Below are 20,547 nucleotides of genomic sequence, written 5' to 3'. Positions count from 1 at the left end.
ATTCCCAAGAAGAATAAAACAAGTTTCTTAGAGGAGCCTCAGAGCAAAACCATAGCCCCCAGGACCGGGTATATCCAATTGCTCTATTTTCTTTCTAAAGCTTCAGCATCTGCCCTAAAAGAGCTGAATCATGGTGACTCTATTCAGAGTCTGCTTAGGTCTACTTGGAAACAACAAAGATCCATTCATGATGAAGGATGTCTTCTGCAGACAATATAATGACAGATTTCTTTGAAGCATCCAAATGTTTTGAGCCTTTTCTAAGATGAAATTTGGAGTTGTAAGTTTTTTTTAAAAAAAATCTAGGCATATTCACTAATTGCATTCATCTTCTAAAAAATTCTTATTTCTCAAAGAAGTGCTACAGTCACCTTCACTGTTATAGAGGTTTTAATCTGGATTCGTGCATTGGAGTCAATAGCCCAAATGGCCCCTTCAAACTCTAGGATTCTATTGTTCTAAATTCCATTTACAAAGATTATTTGCACTTTACAAGCAAAAGTGAAACTGGGCAGGCACATGCTCAAATTTCTCCTTTCTGCCTCTTTTTGTAAATACATTTATCTTCTTAGGTTTGATCCATTAGGGAAAAAAAGCAGCAAAGTTACATGCGAGTGGCTTTTCCACCAGGTATCTGTTGCTATTCAAGTTTAAAAATGGATTTTCTCTATGCAATAGGATCCACCATACTAAGCCAAATGCCATCTCCCTTAGCATTACCGGTAACTTGTTTATCATTTTTATTACACTGACATCAGTGAAAATGTCTAGTAAGGGGATGACATTGCCATCCTATTTAGTTTGAAATACATCCTGTTGATCTCAGCAGAACATCTTCTAAATAAACTGAGACCATAATCCCACATACATTGACTAGGAGTAATGCCCACAGGACACAGAATTATTTCCGAGCAAACCAGAACAAAACTGTGCTACAAGTTTGACTTTTTAAAATGCTCAAGCTTATTGATGTCTCTGACATTGCATTTTTCATTTCTGAACCACAATGCACGATATTTGCTGCCAGAGTTTAAGGTTCCTGTTAAAAAATCATAATTAGATTGGACAACCAGAGTAGAAAATATAGTCATTTATCAGAAACTCATCTTAAAAATAAGGTATTTTTCATTTTGCTAGGTTATGGTTTCTTTTTAGAAATAGTCTCTTCAGAATAAATTTCATATATTATATTATATATATGTGAAAAAGTTAGTGCACCTTTTGCAAAGTTTAAAATATATGGAATAGCAACTTTTATATTCACTGAAACAGTATGATAAAGGTGATGCAATTCAACAAAAATACTATGACAAAATTGACTTTGCAATCATTTATTCAACAATAAATGGCCCGGTTCAACCGAACCCGTAGCAGAAATCGCTGCTGGCCCCGCCCACTCGCACCAGCTCTATGGCATCCCATTTAGACACTTTTTTTAGTCAAAGTGAATGCACAGAAGGCTGAGCATATGCACACTCACATTTGCGAATTGGTAGGGAAGGTAAGTGAATATCACCCCTTGCTACATGGCGTCAGGAAGGTCATCCAGCCAGTAAATGATCAGCTCCATCCAGTTGCTCTGACTCTACCCGAATTAAGGGATTACAGGATCATAAAAAGAGAGTTTTGATGGATTTACTGTAACATCGTTAGAATCGTTGCCATATTGGAAAATCCACTTTCAGTTCAGCCTTAATATTCTGAAAGATGGCTTCACATTATCTTCAAGCACCTATGGTACAATGAAGGATTCAGACTGGATTCTACGATGGTGAGCTGCGTAGGTCCTGACGCAGCAAAGTAGCTCCAAATTGTAATTTTTCCACAAAATGCTTTACATTTGGTGTCATGTTCTTCTCATGAAATCCTGTCTTTGGGTTTTGCTAAACTTGTGTTGTGATTATGTGGGCAAATAACTGTCTTTGTTTGTCTGCCCAGAGCATGTTGTTCCAAAATTCCTGGACTTTGTCTAGGTATTCATGAGCAAATAGATGTCTTGCCTTGAGGTTGTTTCTGGACAGTAAAGGTTTTCTCATGGCACACTTTCTATATAGATCTAACTTGTGCAGCTTCTAATGGTAGACTCATATATTTTGACATCAATAGTGGAGAGAGTTACCTGTAGATCACATAATGAAATTCTGAGATTTTTAGAGACTGAACTTGCTGGGAAGGACTAGACTGGGCAACTTGCCCTGTAGATGATCTTCCGGGCAGTGGGATGATTGATGTCCAATTGTTTGGCAATCTTCTTTAAATATCTTTCCAGGCTTGTAAGCATCTATAACCTCTCTGAAGCCTCAAAGTACCCTTTTGATCTTGGTATGAAGATACCAAGCACTTCAACAACAAAGAGCAAATCAAACTGAGTGTCTAAAGTTTCATAAGACACACTCCTCCCAAATTCTCTTTAACAAAGTTCTAATCATTTGTACTGATCCAATATTTAGATAGTTGAGGTAGTCATAAATGTGGAGGTGTCCTTACTTTTTCCACATGCAAAAGTTGCATTTATATTTGTTTAAATTACACAATGCACTACAAAATATAAATGCTTCCTAATATAACCTTTTTATATATCAATATTATTGAAATGAAGACCAGACATCTATATGTTGAAATACATAGAAAAGGTAAAAAATCGGGGTGTACTTACTTTTTCATATGATTATATGCTTTTGAGAAAAACAAAGATATGAAATCAGGGGTGGGTTCTGGCCGGCTTTACTGGCCGGTTCGCTTGTGCATGAGCGCACATGTGCATTCAATTAAAATTGTTCTGCGCATGCGCAGAATTTAAAATCAAGATGGCAGCGGTGGTAACCAGGAAACCGGTTCGGGGGCATGGCAGGCCTGGGTCGCTGCCAATTCCCGTGACCCAGGCCACCATACCACTATCGGTTCAGCCGAACCAGGCCGAACCGGTAGGAAACCACCTCTGTATGAAATGCATTTGTGTCTAAAGAAATTAAATACTATCAATTTAAGGTACATGGAACACATTTCTCTCCCTTTGTCTGAAAAGTGGGTAGCATTCTGTAGTTTACTATTGTTCACATTCAAGCATATTCTCCTCCCTCTCCCTGTTTCTTCAGATTAACTTTCCACAATAACAAAGCCCAACATGTCAATTTGGGAGAATATCATTCCCAACCTGATGGGACTTTCCATAGCAGTCTGCCTAGTCCAATCATCTGTGCTGCTGTATGGTGCCAGTAGTGTACAAACAGAGGCACAATGGATCCATACTTGCACAAAGAGATAACACGTCCCTTTTTCTGGTTTCAGATAGAATGGTGTATCCTTTGCCATGGCACTACAACAATTATCAATGTAAAGTTCTTTCCCCAAATCTTAGTGTGACTCAATCAAAACTGAATTTGTAAGATACCGTAATTAGAAAATCAAGAAGAGGGCAGAGAAAGACTGAAAAAGCCTCCAAAATGAATATATGAACATCCTTTGGCCTCGATATCCCAATTACTGTCCTGGCTGGCAGCAGCTATTCAGGAATTCAGACAGTGCTTTCTCCTGTTCTATCACAAACTTAGTCATGCGAAACAGGTGCTCCCTGACTGATCTATTTTGCTCTTCTCACAAAATGGCCAAGGAGACCTCCATTATGATCATGGGTATAACCAGACTACTGGCTTTATAATCATAGAAGCACAATAGTATAATCAACTAAGCATCAGTGAATACAAATAAGTATGTTTAGAATGAGTGGCTTAACATTACCTTCTTTGGTTCAAACACAGCATCCATATCATGTTGATTACTATCTCTCTCTCTTTTTTTTTTTGAGTGATGGCCTTAGTTAAAACCAACTTTCAGCTGGAATATTTGCATGTTAAGAGCCTAGCATGGTTTCCCCTTTGCCTTGTTCTTCCAGGCTGCTAGATACAGATGTATTTTTCCTTTCTTTTTCTCTTTTCCTCCTCTTTAAGGATTATCCCCCTTATGAGGATATGGATTCATGCACACATATGTATATAAAACAAAGGACCCTTATGGCTAAGAAACAAAATGATACATAAACACCCAAACCATATATACAAAGAAACAAATATCAACTAAAACAGATACAAAGACTAATATATATATGTATGTATGTATATATATATGTGTGTGTATATATATGTATGTGTGTGTGTGTGTGTGTGTGTGTGTGTGTGTGTATATATTAGATTTTTTACAACCCCTGGTAAGCCCCAATTATGGGAGGAAGCTAACTGCTTCCATCATCTGTCTATCGGCTCGTCACAAGTCCATCACGACAGAAACCCAATATTTTTACTGTTGCCTTTGTTATATTTTGTGTTGTTTTTTTTTGTTTTTTTTATTTGTGCTGATAAATAAATAAAGGGAGACTAGTATAGATCTATTTCAAGCTATTTAGCTCTCATCAGCTAGCCCAGTAAGGGTATGGCTAGCTGATGAGAGCTAAATAGCTTGAAATAGATCTATACTAGTCTCCCTTTATTTATTTATCAGCACAAATAAAAAACAACATATATATATATATATATATATATATATATATAGATAGATAGATAGATAGATAGATAGATAGATAGATAGATAGATAGTCAGTGGTGGAGAAAATGGCAGCAATGGAAGGCTGGTAATAAATAAATTCATGGAGATCCCAGGGAACTAATATAGTAGCTTGAAGTTAAAGAAAGGGCAGGGGATAGAAAAAAATGTGGAACACAGTGTGCTAGGATGAAAAAAATGGTACAACTGCAGCCCTCGTAACAGATATGCTAAGAACATCATTTGCAATAGTTGTGATGTTGGGGCAAGAATCATTTTTTTCCAACCTTTGTAAACTTTTATAACAATTTTTACTGAAGTTTCAAAATATTACGATAAATAACTAATGCAAGCTAAGAATATTCAGAAGCTACAGCTGGTACAGTGTGTGGCAGAGCGGACAGTTTTGGGGGCCCTGTTAACACTACAAGCTGCATTGTTTACCAGTCTGTTTCCGGTTGCAATTCAAAGTGTTGGTGATCCCCTTTAAAACTCTTCATGGCATGGGTCCAGGTTACTTGAGGGACCATCTCACCCCACTGGGATTGGCCCATCCCACTCATGCCGGCAACAGAGGCATGCTGTGGCTCCCGTCAGCCTGATTATTCCAGCTGGCGGGGTCCAGGAGGATATTGATGCTCCTGTCCTCTGGAACATCTTGCCCCCCAAGGTGAGGTTGGTCCCAACTCTCCTATCTTTTCATAAGAGCCTAAAGTAGGGTGGGATTCAATTTTTTTTACTACTGCTTCTGGGGGTGTGGCTTGGTGGGCGTGGCACAGCATGGCTTGGTGGGCGTGGCAGGGGAAGGATAATGTAAAATCTCAATTCCCTCCCCACTCCTCGGGGAAAGATACTGCAAAATCTGCATTTCCACCCCACTCCAGGAAAAGGATACTGTAAAATCTCCATTCCCACCTCACCCTACTAACCTATTTTCCAGCTCCGTTCCCTTGTGCAGGATGACAAAAGAAGACCCAGCCAATCAGCTGGGACTCTGATCAGCTGGGACTCAGGAGGCAGCAAATAGATCAGGGGTGGGGCTAGGCAGAGGTGGTATTTGGCGGTTTTCTGAACTACTCAAAATTTCCGCTACTGGTTCTCCAGAACCGGTCAGAATCTGCTGAATACCACCTCTGGCCTAAAGATCTGGTTCTGCAAGTCGATTTGGGGCCCCAGTGGGGAAACAGTGCAAAGAAGATGTTGATGAGTAATAACAGATCCTACTTACCCACTCATTCCACCCTGCCCTCCCTGTCTGTCCTTGGTTTTAATATCTGATTTCAACTTTTTATGTTTTAACTGTATATGTACCTGAAAGCAGCCCAGTTACCCTATGGTAAGATGGATGGCTAATAAATTTTATAAATAAATAATAAATAAAATATAAAAAGTAGAAAGAGAAAAAAGGGGGTGAAGAGATACAGAGAAACATACATATAAATAATTACTTCTCCCATCATCAAGACAAATACAAGTTCAGTAACTTATCATCTGCTCTAACATTCAATCAAAAATCTCTTCATATCATATCTCATTTTTTATCATTTAGCAAATAATACTCATCATTCAATCTTTATCAGCAGGTCCATTAAAAGTTACCAGAAATAACTATATATTTAACCCTAAACAAGTAAATCAATTTCATGATCCTTTACAGTCACTTATCATTTTTAAAAAATGCAACAAAAACCTCTCCTTCCCACATCTTATATCTATAAACATATTTTTAAAGCCTCATCATTCAAATTTAATTTTAAAAAACCATTAAGAGATACCAGGAACAACATAATGAAATTTAATTTCTTCAAAAAGTGTCCCAGAAATTAATTTCTTATCAACTTCTCTTCACCTCATGTCAGAAACTCCTTCACACATTTAACACTTTCCATCAATTGCAATACCCTACCTTACCACTTTCTCTAAAAATGTAACAAAAACATCTTCTTTCCATATCTTATCTATAAACAATTCATTAAAGCCTCCTCATTCAATCTTGGTAAAAAAAAAATCCATTAAAATCTGCTAGAAAAAAATCAGAAACATTTTAACCTGGATCGAAAAAGCCAACTTTGTAACCCTTCTTTATGTTTTTAAAGGTCAATGTTTACTTCTTTTAAGTAATGTCCTAAAAGCTGATTTCATTCTCTCTTTATTTTTCTCAGGAACTCCTTCATAAATATCTCTTTTGTAAGTGCAAAATAAGGAAGTTGTCCAAGTCATTCCTCTGAGTTGAAATCCACAAACGCAAGTCTCATTTCTGTTTTGTTAGACTGAAATTTATTATTTCATTTTTTATTTATTTAACTGGGATTATCAAAGGTCTGGTTTTGAAAGACCACGGAGACAACATAAAACGATTCCAGCAATTAATCTCTTGAATTTGAGAGACTGAGAGCTGGGCCATAGAAATGCTCAGTGAGACAGCTGGAGACATTGGCCCTCACGCCACCACCAATTTCAGCTTTCCTGTCATAAAAGGTCATTTGAGTTCTAGTGTTCCAAATCCCCGAATCTGCCATAGTGTCTAAATGGATTCAATTGATTAAGAATTTCAATGAAACCATGTAGGCCAATAAATCCAGGTTCACAGAAGGAAAGACCCCGTATTTTTAGCTAAGTGGGGACTGCTCAAAATATATCAACAGGTTCAGTTTTCTCAGACTAAAAATAAGTTATTAAACAGGGGGGAAACATTACATTTATATTCACCAAGAATTGATGGGTACCTGGTATTTCAACTCCTTTGAACATTTTGCTTATTATTTCAGTCCAGGCTTTTTAGAAAGAGGCAGTTCTCTCAGCTGTGCAAATAGTTACTGACTACTTAATCCCATTGAGCTGGACGGAAGGTCAGCTATGCATGATGCTCAGCAAGGCATCTCCCCCTCCCACTTCCCTTCGTAAGAGCAACTGCAATAGCAGAATATTCCAATACCAAAACATTTTACTTAATCCTAAACACACATGAACTGAGATTCTATTACCTCTCTATGGTTTTTAATTCTTGATCAGCTTCTTGGATCTTCAAGGAATAGTCATCTGCAAGTTTATAAAATTCAGTAAGCACAGAAGCCTTCAGATCAGGATATGGGCACTCCAGCTCCAATAACTGTGGTGGAAGTTCAGGTACAAATGTGGTCCTTTCCTCTAAAGTACATGTCAGGGCCTATGATAAAAAATAAAGACATTGGAAGCATCTGCCACATTCTTGCTAATCGAATTAAAATGTTTTTTAAAAAAAGAAAGAACTTACTTTATCTATAAATTCCTCGAGCTCCTTTTCCAAAGCTATTCTCTCCAGATGAAGCTGTCCCAAAATTGCTTTCTGTTGTTTCTTCACAAACTCTATCTAGTTGTGAGAAATATTGTATTAATGAGTTAAAGTACATTGAATGTTGTAAATGTGGTCCCGTGTATTGACAAAACAGCACATTGCTCATTGATTCATTCTATTTTTATCCTATCTCCTTTCAAAGAATTCATGTATAATGCAAAAAAGGTATCCCTTTTTGTGTCATCACAAGAATGAATGCTATAAAGCTGGTCAAATTTAAAGAGCTAGCTGATCAGAGTTCCAGATTTGGCCTGAGTGGGAATTGTACTTGGGTTTATAACCCTAACTTTCCTGGTTCTTTCTTAATTATTTTATTAAGATGGTAAGACTGACATATACAAAAATCCTAAATTTGCAAATGTAGCATGTCATCAAATCAGTCTGACTCTGAATCTAATACATTAACGCAAAGTCCAAAGAAAAAAATGATTAGGATCAGACAAAAATTCCTAAAATAGATAAATAGTTGATTCTATGAAAATCCCAAGATTAAGGCATGCAAACAGGTGCACAGAGTAGTTTTCAGAGAACATTATGAGAATTCCTATTTTCATACAAAATGGGATACTGAGTATGTGGACTGAAAAATATTAATTCAATCTTTAGAAATTGCTCTATGAATGTTCAGAATTATCACTCACAATTTTTCTAGAATGCACATGTATTTATTTTGTATAGGTCAGACCAAGATTTTAACAAACAAGACAGACTGAATTATACCATGTAGTTTGATTTTCCATGCAAAAAAGCTATGTAATTTGTTCGCAGAAAAGCAAAAAATAAAAAATTATTGCATGTATGGATTTATCTATATATCCTATTACTTCTATTAGTTACAATTTTAGTCTATGTATTCTGTTGTGGCCCAGCAGGAGCTGTTGGAGCTGCCACCAGACTCCGACACCGAGGGGTCCTATGAGTCGGCCCTGGAGGATGTGGAGGACCCTGGACAGGGTTCCGACTCCAAGCAGGGCGCAGAGAGACTGGTTGGCCACCAGGTGGTGCCTGATCCTTGGATCAGTGGAGAGGAGACAAGGGAGAGTGATCCAGAAACCAACTGTGAGTTGTTCTGGGATGCACGCCGTCGAAGGACTACTCGGTGTCAAGAACAACTACGTAATTACAGGAGGTAATTACATTCAGCTGATGGTCATTAGGCTCCTCTCCAGACTATAAAAGAGACTGCTTGTGCCATGCCCTTCTTGCAGAAGTCAACACTTTGACTAAAGAGAAACAAACTTGGCAGGCTGGATTGCTGCCAGAGTTTGTCTGAATTGCTGACAAAGTTTGTTGGCCTTGCTGCCAAGGTCCTTATCTGTTTGTTTACTTGGCTTTCAGCCACCGAGAGTCTGAACTTGTTATTAAAGGACATTCTTATTTAAGCTTGTCTCAGCATTCGTTACTGGATGGAGGAGGGGGTCAGAACAGTATTCTATAGTAAATCAATGGCCAGCCTTAACATTTACATCAACTAGATTATCCCTAAATATCTCTGGGCATTCCACCCCAAAGGTTTGTCTATTTTATATAAAAAACCAAAACCTGTGTTTACAAATGCTGATTCACTATTTAAATTGATTTGGATTTGTGTTTTAGAAATTGGTTTTCAAAATTGAAATGTTTTTGAAACGAATGAGGAGATACGAATCAGGAAAGGTGTGAAGAAATCTGTCCCATCAGCTAGCCAACATGACCAATAATAAGAGGGATGAGATTTAGAATTTATTTGGAGGATTGCAAAAAAATTACCATCATGGACAAAGGAAAAAAAATCATGTTGTCCAATCTAAAATCTACAGGCAGTGAATTATGGTATCCCGAAATACAATGCAAAGGATTATGTACAGTAACATGCTATCTCTCAACATGGTTAATAGAAAACGAGATTAAAATGTCAGAAAGAGAGAAACAGTTTTTATGAAGCTGGATTTTGAAATTAGTTCTATGTCACATATCAAATTCTGATACGTTGATTGAACAGCGCATTTCTTTAAGTGCACAAATATAATGCAAATGCAATAATAGGACAGAAGACCATCCACAGTAAGACATAGGAGGAAAGACCGTATGCAGAAGCAGTGAATTACTAACCTCTTCTAATACAGCATCTGGATTAAATGGATATTCCACACTTTTGCTGTTGGTTTGCATTTCTAATAGTCTGTACCTTAAATCTTCCCTTAGCTGCCAGACAGGTTGCACTGTGTTTGCTTGAAATGTATCCAAGCCTTTTGTTAATTTATATCCTATTAAAAGTTAAATAGAAATTAGGGGTGTTGCTCAGTTAAAGAGCTAATTAATAAGAGTTTGTCAAATAATAGCTTATATTATGGAAAAGGAAATTTACATTTTCTCTACTTGTCACTGAAAAGAATAAGAAATCCAGTCTTCCCAGAAAAGGAAGGGGTTGAGCACAGTATAATATTCATAGTATATGTATAGAACAGGTAGTCCTCGACTTACAACCACAATTGAGCCCAAACGTTCTGTTGCTAAATGAGAAATTTGTTCAGTGAGTCTTGCCCCATTTTACGACTTTTCTTTCCACATTTGTTAAGTGAATCACTGCAGTTGTTAAATTATTAACAGGGTTGTTAAGTGAATCAGGTTTCCCTGTTGATTTTGCATGCCAGAAGGTTACAGAAGGTAATCACATGACCCCAAGGCATTGAAGTGTCATAAATGTGAATCGGTTGTCAAGCATCTAAATGAAAATTGTGTGACCATGGGGATGCAGCAACGGTTATAAGTGTGAAATATGATCATAAGTAAGTTTTTTAATGCTGTTGTAACTTTGAATGGTCACTAAGCGAACTGTTGTAAGTTGAGGGCTTCCTGTATAGGGTGTGGATCTTTTTCTGCTGTTGTATTATGGATGGCTATTGTAGAGAAAGGGCACAACAGTCCATAGAAAAAAGCAAAGATTGCTCACTCAATACTCATGTCAGCTGATACTGGATTTATTTTTAAGAGGAAAAGTTTCTTCTTAATGGAACTTTGATAAAAAAACACAGAAATATGAAATCTTTCATTCTTTATCCACTCTCATTCTTAATCCTTTCATTCTTCTTATTTCTCCTTCTTACCAGTAACTATATAATTTAGTTTAATCCAGAAATTGACAGATTACTTACGCAAATCCCACAAGTTGAAAAAACATTCATTTTCTTCATCAAAGAATGTTTGAATTTCAGATTCTAACTTCTGCCTGCAATTAAACATCTCAGGTCAGGTAAAATATACTCTTTTTTATTGTACCCAATTTGTGCATATGTGTGTGTGAGTGTATGTGTGTACGTGTGTGCGTGCGCGCGCACAAGCACAGGTACATATTTTTGGGTCACTAGACTTTTTTTGAGTCTTACCCAATTCTTCCTTCATGTGGGAACTCTATTGGTAGTTAACCATAGTCAGAATAATCAGAATTCTATTCTTCTGGTTCTGTAAATTAACACTATAACTGACATTTAAGGATTTTCTTATCTAAAAGAGCACTTTCCTTCAGATTGTGCATATGAAGTCTTGTCCATTACATTACCAAATTTTCAATTACTTTACTAACCTTTATCACTTCTTACCTGTTTTCGTGCAATCTTTTGTGCTCTTTCCACCATACTTGGCGATGACGTTTCAGTAGCATGTGTTCCTTATTAATTTTTGAGGCATGCTGTAATTTTTTAATCTGGGTACAAGATTTAAAGATATTTTATTAATAATAAATGTTGTTGAGGCTTCTATGAAGAAATAGCTAACCTTGAACAGGATTTATGTTTGATTGTCCTTGAAAGTCAATGGTTCATAAATACTTATTTAGTATCTTCAACTGTCTTTCCAGATTGTGTCCTTGCCAAAGGGCCTCATTAATATCATAACATTCTAAAACACTTTCAATTCAAATAATTTTAAAAGAAAGTCAATGGTTCATATCTATATAAGAACGTCTGTTCAAGAAACCAAGATAATGTATATACTGACCATCTCTATCTCATTTTCTGGCAGCCGCAAAATATGCCCAGTTGCAGAAAATAAGGAATTTAAACAAAATTATATATACCAAATACAGTCTTGTTTTTAAGATTGCAGTTTTTATTCTAGATCAATGGATGCAAATCTTGCAAAACACCACCACCCTAACAGAGTATAGTAAATGCTACTGAATATACTTTTGTAGTTGTATCTATATTTTTATTTATTTATTTTCTATATTTTATCTATTCTATATAGAAACAAAACATGCAATTAACTGATAGTCAAGAGGTCACAGGTTAGACAGAAGTTATAACTCCACTCTGTCATTTTCTGACTTGCAGTTATGTAATTATATCGCCCTCAGACCTTTTTTCACTGTTAGATTAATGAAAAATGTTGGAGAATCAAAAGTGATATTTTTTTTTGGTATGAAAGTAGCCTGATTCTGGTGATTAAAAACTAGTAGGCTAACCCTACGCTCTTATTTTTAGGCAGAGTGCACACATCATATGAAGTTATGGTTTGATTTAATATGCTGTAGTTGAAATATGGAGATATATTTTGCACAATACATAAAGTCATAAACTGTAGTTTATTAACCACAAAAGGTAATCCACATATCACACTAAGTCAAAACAGATTAACTATTGGCTTGGCCAATATGTTAAATCAAACACTCATCTACACATTACTAATGTGTGGTTTTGGTGGTACTTTATGCAAAATAAAAGTCCAGCTTACATATTACTACATTTCCATATGACTGAATGGAACTCCTAATATAATCATAGAATTTTGCCAAAGTCTTTCAACAGGTATTTAAATCTGAATCATTTCTTTATGATCTAGGGGGAAATATAGGCAATGCAATCCAAAGAACAACAACAGAAATTTTCAATTTTATTTATCATTAAAATTCCATTTTCTCCATAATAAACTTTTAATACTATTGTCATGGATTTGTTTTGAAAGGTAGAGCTACAAACAGGATGAATAGGAATATGGTTCACTCTTGCACAGTTACCGGTACATTTATTTCTTAACAAGTAAAGAACTAAATTAACACAAAGTATTAAAGTGGCATATTTTTACTTCTCTGCTTAATTTACTCTGCTACTAAGTTTACACTAAGTTTTCTTATTAGTCTACTACTGCTTTATTTTCAGAGACTTTAAGCTTTTTGTAGCTTTGGGTACTGAATCAAACCATTAAACCATCTTTCCTAATATTTGCAACTGCTTCTTTAAGTGTTGCTGAGATCATTTTCAGTCAAGGTTTTTATAGCCTTCTACCTAGTTATAAACAGGTACTCACTCTCTCTCTCTCTGTCTCTCTCTCTCTCTGTCTCTCTCTGTCTCTGTCTCTCTCTCTCTCTCTCTCTCACACACACACACACAGAGGAGAGAGAAAAGATTACTTTTCAGACTGGGTGAGTTAAGTCATGCTTCTCTAATTAATAGACATTGATGGTAAAGGAGACTTCGTATTCACCAAATTCTTCTGCACAAACATCTTTCCACAATAATAGCCAAATTAATGGTTTCTAATAAACCTGAGAGTATAGGAGAACTTGCTTACTTAATGCCCTCTTCTCGTAACAATCTGCTTTTATAAAGAACTGTTTAATATCAGATTTGGCTTGATCTAAGTCTTTTAATATATGTAGTAAATATTTTCACAAGTGACAGAGGCATCTACAGCCAAACAACCAAAAGAAAGTCTTTATATGCACAGGAATGGAAGGGATCCCTATGACAACCCAGCTAGAACTCACAGCTTATTAAGAATTGTTAGTTTTCATAGAGATAACATTGTTATGCATTGCTTTACAACAATGAATCTACAGATTTTTCCATACTTCATTTAGTGAAAAAAGATAAGATACTTCTTTCGGACTATATTGCAATCATGACTACTATCATCCTGGCATTTATTTGTCATAAGGAATAAATTTATTGAGATTAGCTCTTTGGGATGAAAAAAATAAATAAAGGTAGGCAATGACTTACAACTATTCATTTACTAATCTTTTAAAGTTACAATAGGCACTGAAAAAAGTGATTTATGACTGTTTTTCATCTTTTAGATCGTTCCAGTATTCCCAGAGTCACATGATGAAAATTCGGACACTTGGCAATTGGCGTTTATTATGCCAATAAATGATGGTTGCAGTGTCCCAGGGTCATGTGATTAGCTTTTGTGACCTTCTGAGAAACAAAGTCATTATGGAAGCCGTGTTACTAACTTAACCACTGCAGTGATTCACTTAGCAACTGTGGCAAGAAAAGGTGTAAAAGGGAACAAAACTCACTTAACAACTGTGCTGCTTAGCAACAGAATTTTAGGCTCAGTTGTGGTTGTAAGTTTAAGACTACAGCAGAAGCTTTATCCAGTTATCAGGAGATGAAATACTTAATAGACAGTGTGTCATCATTCCTTTGTATTTATACCATGCTATTTTATTCCATTTGTAAAAAAGATTAAAATATGTTGAAATCAAGATATCATTACCTGCTTTAATATATATTTGTTTTACAGAAACAAAATGCATCATTTTTAGAAAACTTTTTGCCTAACTATGTATCACTGTTCGTATGTTTGTTACAGATTTCTACAAAATACATTTTTTTATTATTGTGCTACACAGGAATATATTTTCAACCACAAACAGAACTTCCTTGATGGAAATATTAGTAAAAAATGAAATATTAAGAGATGAAGAGTTTACTTTTAAAGCTTCTGCATGTATTGAGCTGCTTTTGGCTTTGCTCGTCATAATAGTATATGCCATCCACACGTATCATTAGAATAAAATTATAAAATGTATGGGATATTCATTCTAGCCTTTCTCCCGTGTCAATTCTTTGAAGCTGTTCTTTTTGCAAGAACTGATCTTTTAGTTTTTATGGTATATTCCCAAAATCGGTAAATTGTTTCAGATGGAAGGCTCTTAATACCATAAAAGACAAGATGCAGCAGGTTCATTTCCCCCTCTTTAATGGATTCTTAATGCAAATTTAAAAAAACAACACAGGAGTGGAAAAATCAAGAGGGTTAACAATGAAAGTGATATTATGGAGGTATCCTATCAAATTCTATGCCCAATAAAAGCCTCATTTTAAATCATTTTAAGTATTTATTGATTCCAAAAACCAAGAGTGGTTTCCTACATATATTTAATTACTATTTATCCTTATATATTACTTGCTCACTGCAGAAATACAGAAATACAACGGCTTCCTGCATCTGTGCATCTCTGAAAAAACACACTTCCACATTCCATCTCAGTTACTTATTCGTGGAAAACACTATGCTGTATCCATTACTATGCTGCATCCATTATGGAGAGAAAATTCATGATGATGATGAGAATGAGGATGATGAAGATGATTATTATTAATATTATTATTGCATATTTTAAGTGATTTACAAAATATAGAGCACACTGTGAAAAACCAAGAAGTAAAAAAAAAGAATGCAAGTAGTCCTCAAGTTAAAACCACAATTGTGCCCAACACTTCTGTTGTTGAGTGAGACATTTGGTAAGTGAATTTAGCCCCATTTGCCACAGTTGTTAAGTGAATCACTGCAATTGGTAAGTTAGCAAATCTGGCTTTCCCACTGACTTTGCTTAACAGAAGGTCACAAAAGGTGAGCACATGACCCTGAGACACTGCAACCATCGTAAACATGAGTCAATTGCCAAGTGGCTGGATTTTGATCACATGATCATGGGGATGCTGCAATGGTCATACGTGGGGAAAACGTTCATGTCACTTTTTCAGTGCTGTTGTAACTTTGAACAGTCACTAAATGAACTGTTGTAAGTTGAGGACTACCGATATACAACCAAAAGTGACGGATAATGAAAAACTAGAAACAAAATCCATTCACTGAACATTCCTACAAAGACAATTTAGAAAAAGTGATAGCATTCAACAGGGCCCTAAAACATGCAACTATACAAGTTTTCCTTCCTTCCTCAGAATTTCCTGCTATGTCAGTTTTACACTTGAAAGACACATCAGAAATAGGAGAAATTCCCATGCTTGGATTTTTATTATTCATGCGTGAATGCTTCTTCAAGTATTTGGTATTGGTTTGGTACACCAGGGGCTGATAATGCTGATCTTCCATAATAGCATAATTATTGTTGCTGAAGCAGACTATCTCAATCCTCGCAAAAGAGATATATTCTCAAGACTACCATGGAGCAATTTGTGCATAAATGTAGACAGAATTAACACTGATTTTAAAAAAAACCATTAAACTATATAAAATGGAATTGGACTATTGCAGGCTGCCTCTAAACCAAGCAAACCAGCATGTGTACTGATCACTCGCCACCAAGACACCATTAAAAACAACAATCTGGTCTAAGTCTAATAGTGGTCTATTAAAACCATTTCCCCCATTCATAGCTCATTCATTACCAGCATCCAATGGTTATTTGAGACAGAATATCTTCACTACCATGCCACATAGTCCTGAAATTCTTCAAAACTCCATCTACCCAACTAAACCAACAGCAGCAGGCATATGACTGGTGTCCTCCACTGAATTTGGCCAGAGTGGAAAATTCAAAAGATAACATCCAAGTGCAAGAGATCTTCCAATGAGCCATTAAAACAGAAAGAACACCTGAGATACATCTGCCAAGAACATTTTGCTTCATATTTGTTACAAAACAGCCCTATTTTTATCTCTCTGTTAAATAGAACTTCTATAGCATCCATGTTTGGGCATGAACTTCTCCAAATTAGTGTTTCTATGTATAGAAAGTTTTATGGGAAGGAAGATTTTTGTATAACTTTAATAAATTATATCTCTCAGTTCCAAGAAAAACCAGTAGGCAATGGTATTTTACAATTCATCACAAATATCTATCCAGACAGATTTGTTTAATACATCTTTATGTTTTAGCATCACTCTAACCCTTTTTTACACCTAGTAATAGATAATGCCATTGTTGAATCCACTGTGTTCTCAGTTTTCCAAAAGGGGAATAGCCTGTAGAACCATCTCGTACTGAATGGGAATGTGAAATAACTGAAAATGAAGGACCATATAGGTAGCCAGTTGAATAAATGCAGGGGAAGGCTAGATATACATGAACAAGAAAGTTTTTCTAAAGCAGCGTATGCTTGAAAACAACCGTTGCTTGCAGTTTCTTCTAAAATAGAGCAGCTTCCATTCTCTTCCTGATTATATAAAGCAAAATAATTTGCTTTGTCTCTATAAGTGCCAAATCAGTAAAATAAATTAAATTTAATCAGTAAATTAAATTTTGGGAAATATTGGCTTCAGAATATTTATGCTAAATGAATAGTGTTGACAGGGTCATTAACAGTAAACAAAACTAGAGTGTAGCATTTTGTGTGCTTTGCTTTGCTTTATTCTTTCTTGTCACTCAAAAATGGGGGGTTTTTTTACAGGCACCTCTGCTTTGCAAATAGGAAGGGTCACTTAACTGTAGTTGGTACAGAGTTTTAAGAAATCGGATCCATTCCGAATAAAACAGAAAAAAGGATATGGATATGGATATGGATAGGCAGGCAGGCAGGCAGGCAGGCAGGCAGGCACACACACATACACACACACACACAAAAATGGGAGTTAAACTCATGGCCCGTGGACCAGATGCATCACACGCTGGCCACGCCCACACCCAGTTTAGTGAAGGGAGGGAGTTGTGATATGTCATGTAACAACAATGTGTCATCATGAGTTTGACACCCCTGCACTAGAACCAAAGAGGTATTAGGAAATGACTTTTCAATAATATTGAAGCTAGTGGCTTTAATGTTCTACAATATAGTACAGTAATGTTTTTCTTGCCAATATACAGAGGTAACATTTTCAGCCTCAGGTGCCAAAATAACTTATATATTTTGGCTGTGTTTATTATGGAAGGTGGTGCCGGAGAGAGAAAACCATAGAGAAGGCTGCCATCAGCTACTCCGTTTGAGAAAGTGACACATCTTGCTGTAATATGCAGTCTCCCCCTTTCCTAATATCTTAGTATTTGAATGGCACTCAAGTTCTAGGTATCAGAACTGTTCTTATAACAGAAGAGAGACCTTCCTAAGAGGATTAGACTGTTATCAGCGGCAAGAGTTCTGGCAGGGATACACAAAGAACTGCAAACTAAATCATATGTCCCCACAGATTGCTGTGCTGCAATTCATAATAGCTAAGCAATCACAGCAGTTCCCTGGTCATTGTGTTTCCTACTCAAGTGAAGGAACAAAATCTTCCCTGTTTACACATTACATTCATTTTCACTGCAACCCGACCTCTCCATGTTATGGAAACATACGGCCTCATATATTGTGATTGCTAATTATAGCTTGTTCAGATTTTAAGATACTTGAGCATTCCTCTATATGAAAAGCTGGGGCAAAATATCTTAAACAGAACCTAAGAGCTGCTTATTAGAACAGCCTATTAATTCATTGTGAAATCAGTGGAGATCCTCATGAAGTCAAACCAGCACTTTCGTTGCACAAAAAGCAGGTATGAACAAGCTCAGGTTTCCAAATGCATGAGGGGGGAAATGCCTTTTTGTAAAGAGGAAATGAAGCTAAGGGAAGAAACAATTCGAAAATGTCCAATGAGAATCAAACTTGCCTAATATGACACAGTATGTTGGTTGATTCTTAAAAGAGGAAGAGTGAAGGGAAACCTAGAAACCGAATGGTGTATTTAGAAAAGGATATGGTTTATTAGTGGCAACCTGAACAGGATCAATCTGTGCTGCAGCATTTCACGGCAAATCTCGTGTATTTGTAAATATGATGAATAAATCAACTAAATGTAACATTGTTGTTCACAAGAACACAATCCTGTCATTTTGAATGCTGAGACCTTCCACAATACAGTGATTGTGTGATATGGAAAGCTGGATTAAATGGACCAGGGACTAGCTGGGCTCTTTATTCAATTTACCTTTGATAAATGTGCAGTTCACAGTGACAAGGAAGCAGTTTCAAATGTCACTATGTTCTTGTGCTGAAAACTCTTTCATTATATTTTCTTGAGTGGCTGCCTTAACTTGGAACAGACCGAGTTAGGCTGAGAGAGATTGGATTTATGTAATATTATTACTTATGATTTGCTAAATAAATCACAGTTGGTTGGGATTATATTCTAGGTGATACAAATCATGGTTACTAATTACAACCACTGGGTTGCACAACATGCTAAAATAAAACAGGCCAATTTATACCTTAATAAAATGAAAATGCTTTTACAGTAATTAATATACTACGGTGAAATTGAAAGGAATCTTTTTCAAATATTATAAAAATTCAAAAAAGAGCAGAGAGCGTCCTAATGATAGGGTTTACTTAAATTTGCAAAAAAAAAAAATTACAATCTATATTTATTACTTTAACTAAAAAGTTAACAAAACTGAATAGTCATGCTCTTATGATTTACTACATGAACCTTTTTGCTTTACATTTCCAAAAAGCAATTATCTCTGTAATCTTTATGGCAGGAGGGAGGGGGGAAGGAGGGAGGGAGGGAGGGAGGGAGGGAAGGAAGGAAGGAAGGAAGGAAGGAAGGGAGGGAGATTTTGTTGTTAAAATGTTAATCATGATGTCACAATACAAACTCAAGTTCATAAATGCATTGTGATACTACATACAGGTACATAAGATACATTTCAATTCTGTGATACATGTTTTATTGCTTTTCTCCACAGAAGACAAAGGCAAACCATATTCATATTGTTGCCAAATCTCCATAGTTGAACTTGAACTACATGTCCATGTAGTCTCCAGAAGCCAACTGTAATCTAAGGAAGTTTTAGTTTTACTCTGTGTTGCTAATAATTTTATAAACTGCTTCAAACAGAGGGATAAAAAAGACAATTGCATAACTAGAAAAGGAAGGCTTTAGAAAGTTTCAGTGGCATTCACAAATTGCACAAACTCTATAAGCATCAATACTCAATCAAACTAATTGATGGCACAAGTTCAGATCAGTTGATAAAAGATTCAGCTAGTTTTACAATCCAATTGTTAATCCTGTTACTAATTAGCAATCTTTGCTGACTTCCTGTTTTCATCCATACTCTGCCTAATGTCTAGTAGGGTATACTTTAATGAATGCTGCTACACACTGGATTTTACGGAGCATTTTCCTTGAACAGCTAGAATTGCATATAACATCCATCAAGATTTATAGATACTTACCTTTAAAAGGATGTTAGCAGACTGTAATTTCTTTGCTTCAGTAATTGCATAGAGTTCTTCATAATCAACAGGTTTGTACTTTGAACTTTTAAGCCCATTTTTCATACGAACAACCAAACTGTCTAGTAGAGGCATAAAACAATTCAGATTGTTGAATAAAATTAAACATTACATTGTAAGAAATTTAGGACATTTGGAGTAAACAAAAATAAACATGATAGTTTAAAAAGTGTAACTTTAAAAGGAAAGTTTACACTGTCTAGTACAGTGTTTTTCAATCTTTTTTGTGCAAAGGCACACTTTTTTCATGAAAAAAATCACGAGGCACACCACCATTAGAAAATGTTAAAAAAATTTAACTCTGTGCCTATATTGACTATAGGCAGCAATGTTCCCTCTAATTTTTTTTCAGTGTGAGCAGAAAAGTATAGTGTTTGAGCGGCACATTTTCATGTCTGAGCACCTGAATTTTTTTCATAGATGTTTCACAGAGCAATTGATTTATAG

General features: G+C 35.9%; 1 protein-coding gene across 1 annotated transcript in view; it reads right to left on the bottom strand.

Moving 5' to 3' along the window:
- The window catches only part of CCDC148 (coiled-coil domain containing 148), a 104,338-nt gene extending 84,180 nt beyond the window's left edge, over nt 1-20,158 (bottom strand). Inside the window, exons 1-6 of the mRNA XM_032211141.1 lie at nt 20,041-20,158; nt 11,449-11,552; nt 11,005-11,078; nt 9,962-10,116; nt 7,790-7,885; nt 7,521-7,702 (exon numbers count right to left, since the gene is read on the bottom strand). Of these exons, the coding sequence (XP_032067032.1) occupies nt 7,521-7,702; nt 7,790-7,885; nt 9,962-10,116; nt 11,005-11,078; nt 11,449-11,552; nt 20,041-20,145 (716 nt within the window). The 5' untranslated portion in view covers nt 20,146-20,158. The remainder of the gene's footprint in view (nt 1-7,520; nt 7,703-7,789; nt 7,886-9,961; nt 10,117-11,004; nt 11,079-11,448; nt 11,553-20,040) is intronic.
- Nucleotides 20,159-20,547: the final 389 nt, after the last annotated feature.

Source organism: Thamnophis elegans, chromosome 1 (genome assembly GCF_009769535.1).
Source record: "Thamnophis elegans isolate rThaEle1 chromosome 1, rThaEle1.pri, whole genome shotgun sequence".
Lineage (NCBI taxonomy): Eukaryota > Metazoa > Chordata > Lepidosauria > Squamata > Colubridae > Thamnophis > Thamnophis elegans.
Note: the sequence above shows the minus strand (reverse complement) of the source record. Positions and strands in the feature narration are given on the sequence as shown.